Genomic DNA, 7,968 nt, shown 5'->3' with positions numbered 1-7,968 from the left:
CAGAATACAAATAACTCTTAAACTCAACAGTAAAAATGCAAATAAACAAATAAAAGCCAACAAAAGTCCAATTAGAAAATGGGCAAAGACATGATGCTACACAGGTGGCATGTAAACAAGTGAAAAGGTACCCAACATCCTTAACAATGAGAAAGATGCAAATTAAACTCACAATGAGATATCAACTACATACCTATCAGAACTGCTAAAATAAAAATTAGTGACAACACCAAATGCTGAGAAGAATATGGAGACATTGACTCACTCATGCATTGCTGGTGAGAATGTGTAATTGTACAGTCACTCTGAAACATAGTTTGGCAGTTTCTTATAAAACAAGATATGCAATTATGATATGCCCTAGCAATCACATTCTTCATCTTAGCAAAATGAAGACTTATGTTCATACAGAAACCTGTACACAAATGTCCGTGGAATATTTATTTGTCATAGCTAAAAATCTGGGAGACACCCTTAAACAGGTAAATGTTTAAGCAAACTATAGTACACACACACCACTCAACAATAAAAAAGAATGAACTATCAATACACTCAACAACTTGGATGATACCCAGAGAGAAAAAAGCCAATTCCAAACAGTTACCTACTGTTTGATTTCATTTATATAAAATTTTAGAAATGACAAAATATTGGAAATGTTGGACAGATTTGTGGTACCAGTGGTTAGTGATTGTAATGATGGGACATGAACCTATAAAAGCAATATATATATATATGTATATACACACACATGTGATACACATATCTCTGTATCTGTATGTCTGTGTGTTTGTTCTATGAAATATGCATATAATCTGATACACATATATATGTATCACATATATACATATATGTATTACATGTATATCACATATATTTCATAGAACACACACACACACATACACACATACAGATGAATACATTTAAAACTGGGGAAGTTTGAAAAAATTGGTGGATTTTATCAATAAAAATATGCAAATTGTCTTACTATAGTTTGTCAAAATGCTACTATTGAGGAAACTGGGTAAAGGGTACAAGAGATCTCTCTGTATTATATATTACAACAATATGCATGTCTACAATTATTCAATAAAAATTTTGATAATAAATAATGTGTCAGGATGTGCCCAGGTATGGCTCTAAATATCATGCTCTACTAAAAGGAACCAGAGGTCTTCGGAGGAATATGTGATTCCAGGAATCAGATGGCAAGAATAAAAGGTACAAGGAGATACTGGGGCATCTAGTTGTTCCAGGAAACAAGGAAGTGCCCAAAGATTAATGGAGAAATGCAAAAGGATACAGGAATCAGTTTGAAAGAAATCCCATGGGTCAAAATTGGGATAATTTGATTACTTACTTAATGACTGCAAATTATTAAATGAATAAAAATCCATGAATCCAAAGTTATACCCAGAGAAAGATAAAGATAGAGGGAGAATAATGTTTCATAATAATGTTTCATAATCTGAGATTTCTATTACTCCAACTCTTAGCAAACTGATAATTAAAGGAAAAGAATTAAGCACATACCAGGCCTTTAGGGGAGAAAAAATAGTCCATCCACAGTTGATGAGGAAAAGCTCATCTTTATGGGTGAATACCAGCTAATAAAATATAAGAAAATTCGGAATTAGAAAAGCATCATTTCATAATGTAACAACAGTGAAATAATTGGTTCAGTCAAAGATTACTGACAGATTCCAAAACCAGCAGGAAAAATATCGTAAAGGAACAAGATACTTACACTGTGTTAAAATAATATCCGTCAGATTGAGGTGGGAGACCAACAGGGCTTGTTTTCTGGTCACAATCCTGCTGACCAAAACAGGATCTACTCCAGATGGGATGAAGCGAAGAAAGCAATCCCTAACTGCCCTCACTGCTTATTAGCATAAGACCAGCACCATGACAGTTTACACTTGCCATGGCAACAATCCAGAAGTTATCACCTCTTCCCTAGAAAGTTTTAAATAACTCAGCCCTCAATTTGCATTGACCTCCCCCTTAATTTGCAGGCAATTGAAAGTGGGTTCCTGTAAGTATAAATACAGTTGCCAAGAGCATCATGCTTTGCTGAGATAGCTATGCTCTGAGAGGAGCACTATGTTCAATAGAAGATTGCTAGCTAACACTACCAGCCAACCCTTGAAATCTTTCCTGGGTGAAGGAAGGATTTTTGGTTCAGTCCCAATTTGGGGCTTGCCTGTCCTGCAACAAGATTACTTGCTTATTGCAAAGGGAAGACCATGCTTTCATAATAGAAAAACATATCAATCACCACTTTAGTGAAGAGATAACATTTAGTTTTATTACTACTGGGATAATTTGATATCACAAACCTCTGATGTGATGAAATATGAAGTATGCAATACCACCTATGAGGCATACCTGCCAAAATGTGTAACTTGAATTTAAGTAAGCCTTTAGATGTGACTTTTAGTTGTATAGGAAATAGTTGTATAATGACACAAGAAACAATCAGACAAAATCAGTAGATAACTGGCATGGTCTATTAAAATAAATGTTGGTGAGATTATTCTAGATTGAAGAGACTAAAAAGACATATCAACTGAATCTGATGTGTAAATACTAATTAGACTCTGTGTTTGGGGAAGAATCATCTTATGAAACACATTTAGAAAACAATTGGGGAAATTTAAACATCTATTGGGAGTTAGATAATATTAGGAAATCATTATTGATTTGTAGGTGTGAAAATAATATTGTGGCTATATAACAAATTATGTCTTGATTGTGTACCTAGAAAACCCTGAAGATTCTTCCAAAAAACTCCTAGATTTTATAAAGGACTTCAGTAAAGTTTCAGGTTACAAAATTAACATACAAAAATCAGTTGCAGTTCTGTACACCAACAGTGTTCAAGCTAAGAATAAAATCAAGACCTCAATTCCATTTACAATATACACACACACAAATAAAACACCTAGAAATACATTTAAGCAAAGAAATAAAAGAGCTCTACAAGGAGAACTACAAAATACTGTTGAAAGAAATTGTAGATGACACAGCAAATGAAAAACATCCCATCCTTATGGATTAGAAGAATTAATATCATGAAAATGACCATACTGCCCAAAGTAATCTACAGATTCAATGTAATTCCTATCAAATTACCAGTATCATTTTTCACAGAATTTGAAAAAAAATTCTAAAGTTCATATGGAACCAAAAAAGAGTTTGAATAGCCAAAGCAGTCACAAGCAAAAAGATGAAAGTCAGAGGCATCACATTACCTGACTTCAAACTATAACTACAAGCCTATAGTAACCAAAACAGCATGATACGGGTACAAAAATAGACACATCAATAAAACAGAGCAGAGAACTCAGAAGTAAAGCTACGTAGCTATAACCAACTGATCTCCAACAAAGGCAACAAAAATAAACAGTGGGGAAAAGACACGCTCTTCAATAAATGGTGCTGGGAAAATTAGCACCATACACAGAAGAATATGGATCCCTGTCTCTCACCACACACAAAAATTAACTCAAGATATATTAAAAGACCTAAACATAATACCTAAAACTATAAAAATCCTAGAAGAAAGCCTAGGGAAAACGTTTCTGGACGCTGGCCTAGGCAAAGAATTTATGACTGAGACCTGAAAAGCAAATGCAGGAAAAAGAAAAATAGACAAATGGGACTTAATTAAACTCCAGAGCTTCTGCACAGGAAGAGAAGCAATCAACAGAGTAAACAGACAACCTGGAGAATAGGAGAAAATATTCACAAACAATGCATCTGGCAAAGACTAATAGCCAGAATCTATAAGGAACTGAAAAAAATCAACAAGAAAAAAATACCCAAATAACCCCATTAAAAAGTGGGCAAAGGACATGAACAGACATTTCTCAAAAGAAGACATACAAATGACCAACAAATACTTGAAAAATGCTCAGCATTGCTAATCATGGGAGAAATGTAAATTAAAACCACAAGGAGAGAGAGACCATTTCACAGCAGTCAGAAAGGCTATTAAAAAGCCAAAAAATAACATGTTGGCAAGGATGCAGATAAAGGAAAACGTTTATATCCTGTTGGTGGAAATTAGTACAACTTCTATGGAAAGCAGTATGGAGATTCTTAAAGAATTAGAAATAGAACTACCATTTGACCCAGCGATCTGACTACTGGGTATTTACCCACAGGAAAAGAAATCGTTACATCAAAAAGACACTTGCACTGATATGTTTACTGCAGCACTATTCACAATAGTGAAGTCATGGACTTTGTGTCCATTGACAGATGACTAAAGAAAGAAAAATATGCTACATTTACACCATGGAATACTACACAGCCATAAAAAAGAATTACATTATGTATTTTGCAGCAACATAGATGGAGCTTGAAGCTATTATCCTAAACAAAATACTCAAAAACAGAAAATTAAATTCTCACCCTTAAGTGGGAGCTGAACAATGGGTACACATGCACACACAGAAGGAAATAATAGACACGGGGACTACAAAAGCAGAGAGGGTGGAAGGGAAATGAGAGTTGAAAAAGTACCATCTGAGTACGATGTTCACTCGTTGAGAGATGGGTACACTAGAACCCCACACCTCACCATTACACAAACATATCCATGTAACAAACCTGCACATGTACCACCGAACTTATCAAAATAAGTAAATAAATCATCTTGAGCTTCAAAAAAGAGAAATTATGTCTTTATTCCTAGAATGCGAGTGCTGAAAAATTGAGACAACATGACATTAATGTATGTATCTTACTTTAAATGTTTTTGAACAAACGTATACACATATGCATGCATATAGATACATACGACATCATTGAATCCAGGCTGTGGGTAGATGGATGCATCTCTGCTTAAATCCCATGTGTGTGGATGTTACTACTTAGCTCACAAGAAGCAGCTTTCCTAAGTCTCTTCACTGTTTTCCAAGGTGCTCACTGCACCCTAGAAAAGAGGATCTGTGCTCATTTTGTGGGGTCTCTCCTCTGACCATGCCCAACGATCAACCAAATCAATCTCCAAAGAACAAAGTCTCCCCTTCATATTCATGCCTGCCAGAGCTATGGAGCTATGAATTTGCTCTTGGCACAGATGCAAAAATAAATGTACGGTTTCTTCTTTTACCTCTTGTCCTTAGAAGATGGATTTAAATACGTGACTTTTTTCATCTGTATTGAGGTTAACATTCAGTTTCTCTGGTTGGGTTCCCTGATGGAACATACTGTTGTGGGTCATCATATTTACTACACTCAACTTTGGTACAACTACTTACACACCACACATTCTCACCTCCCAAGGCTTTATGTATGACTCTGCCTCTTCTATAGTAGATGAATAATTCTTTTCTTAAGCTGATCTACCTACTGCTGCATGCTAACTAAAAGGTCTACTGTATTTTCAGTGTTTCAATATGTTAAGGTTAGGCTGATGATTTGAATCAACAATAGAAAATAGCATTTAGGAGAAGGGGCAACCGATAGGCTCAGTCAGAATTTCAGGCCAGCAAAGGCTGTTGTGATAGGGTCAAGGGAAGGGTCTCTTTACATCACATTCAACAAGTGGCCAATCCTGCCGGCGCAGACAAGGAGGCTGCTCAGTGACTGACGAGGAAATGGGGGTAGGGGCGTGGGCACGCGCTCCGGAGGCTGCAGGCGCCATGGGCAGAGTCGGGAACCGCGCTCACCAGCTGAGGCGAAAGCGGCCCGGGGATCCTCCCGCCGCCTGCGCAGCCGTCGCAGTCATGGGCGCCAGCCGCGCGCAGTGCCCCCGTGTCAGATTCGGGGTCGTGAGTCACTTGGCGGCCAGGAGGTGGCTGGGAAGGTCGCGGCGGAGGCGCCGGTGGCGTCGGGTCCGGGAGAAGCGCCCCAGAGACCCGCTACCCTCCGCGCCAACCGCGGACCCACCGGCGCCAGCTGAGTCCTCCCAGGACCTGGACCTGGGCGCGCAGCGGGAGCGCTGGGAGAAGTTCAGGAAGCTGTGGGGTCTCAGCTGCGAGGGCGCCGCCAAGGTCCTGCTGGACACCTTCGAGTACCCGGGCCTCGTGCATCACACCGGGGGCTGCCACTGCGGCGCGGTCCGCTTTGCGGTCTGGGCCCCCGCAGATCTGCGCGTCGTGGATTGCAGCTGCAGGCTGTGCAGGAAGAAGCAGCACCGCCACTTCCTCGTCCCGGCCTCGCGCTTCACGCTGCTCCAGGGCGCGGACAGCATCGTCACCTACCGCTCCAACACGCACCCGGCGCTGCACAGCTTCTGCAGCAGGTGCGGGGTGCAGAGCTTCCACGCCGCGGTCTCTGACCCCCGCGTGTACGGCGTCGCCCCGCACTGCCTGGACGAGGGCACCGTGCGCAGCGTGGTCATCGAGGAGGTCGGCGGTGGCGACCCGGAGAAGGAGGACGCCGAGGAGCACAAGGCCATCCCCAAGACGTCCTCCCGGTCAGTCCCTGCCTGTGTCCGCGAACAGCAACAGTGACTGTCCGCGCAGAGAGGAACAGCGCAAGCACGCCCGAAACCCGCCGGCCGGCCGGCCCCGCGCGGAGCCCCCGACTACCTGCACAGATCACACGCTGTGAACGAGGTGTTTCTGGCCTGGTTAAACCGTGGTTTCCCTTCCAGGGTTTGCCCTTCCCCTCCGCTAGTTTTCAGTGAACTCGCTTACGTTCCAAACCTTGAACACAACTTTAATCTTGTGTACAACGTTACCCTTGCAATCCCATTAGCAAGAAGAGTGTCTCTGCTTTTTCTAGCCATCCGTTGACTGTGTCTCTCGCTTTTACTGTTCTGCATACGGTTGTCACAAATCACCTGCAGATGATTCCCGTGTCCTGTACGTTCCTGGTGCTATTGTGAACAGGCTTGTTTTCAGCGCTTTGCGTCTGGTGTGTAGGACGGCAACACACAAACAGTTTGTAAACACCTTGCCAGGACGTCTTCCACTCGTTATGGTGTGTGTGTGCGCATGTGGGTGTTTTAGACAGACATTCACGTTTTCACTACTTAGACATCCAGTTATTTAATGTTTTATATGATATATTTTAAGATTCATTAGTATTGCATACCTCATTGCTCTTACTAAACAAATGATGTTAGCGTTTTTCTCTGTTTTGATTCAGAAACTGTCTCTGGGAAGGGAGATGGGAGACAGGAATGAGAAACGTCTATGTGCTGTTTGCCCTCTTTAATCTTTGTAAATACCTATCTTATACATGTGTTAAGTATTCAGAAATTAGTAAACATTTAATAAATAGAAAAGTATGTATTTCTATGCTGTATATTACAAAATCAGCTCTAATTTATATGTAATTCTTGATATCTGAAATTTTTATCAAACCTCAGTGGTGAGTTCAATGATACATATCAATATTATCATTTTATGGCTTCATAGAATTAAAAAATATGGATCTTTCATAATTTATGTAATCAACCTTCTCTGATGGATGTTTAGCTTTTTGCCAACTTTCAGTGTAATAATAATAGTTCAAAGGCGCAAACTTCAAATAAATGTCTGCATTGTTGTACCACTCGGGTAAACCTGCCTGGATAATCTTTCCATATTTTATTTGCTGTCTGTTTCTCCTCGGTACATGTTTCATTAGAATTGTTTAACTTGGTTTACCTTTTAAACACAGCGAAAGCAGATCAATTAAGTGCTGTGCTGGTGAGAAGGAATGGGAGCGGGGCCCAACCCTGAGGAAGAACAAGCTGTTGGTGAAGGGGGTGACTGAGAAAGAAATGAAGAGAAAGAAAAGCAGTGAGCACCTTAGATCCAGCAAGGAATATAGGGGAAAGGAAGAGGTGTTTAAGGGAGTCTTTGGGGGGTTTTACCACAGGTTGCAGGAAGTCAGTATTTTTCCCAGTATTTCCAAAGGAGGCTTTAAAGTTAATGTTACTTTATGTATTAGCTGTCCTTTTTCTATTGCATAAAAGTATGTCCTGCACTTCAAAATAGTAAATGAATATTTGTGAGCCAT

General features: G+C 40.3%; 1 protein-coding gene across 1 annotated transcript; it reads left to right on the top strand.

Annotated features, from left to right (window-relative positions):
• Positions 1–5,130: 5,130 nt before the first annotated feature.
• On the top strand, positions 5,131–7,522 carry CENPVL3 (centromere protein V like 3). The gene has a single exon (XM_032271023.1). The coding sequence runs from the start codon at positions 5,613–5,615 to the stop codon at positions 6,468–6,470; it is 858 nt and encodes a 285-aa protein (XP_032126914.1). The 5' UTR covers positions 5,131–5,612; the 3' UTR covers positions 6,471–7,522.
• The last annotated feature ends 446 nt before the right edge of the window (positions 7,523–7,968 follow it).

Source organism: Sapajus apella, unplaced genomic scaffold, assembly GCF_009761245.1.
Source record: "Sapajus apella isolate SASKATOON/1434 unplaced genomic scaffold, GSC_monkey_1.0 scaffold221, whole genome shotgun sequence".
In the NCBI taxonomy this organism is placed as follows: Eukaryota; Metazoa; Chordata; class Mammalia; order Primates; family Cebidae; genus Sapajus; species Sapajus apella.
The sequence above is the reverse complement of the archived record's forward strand: the minus strand, read 5'-3'. Positions and strand labels throughout refer to the sequence as shown.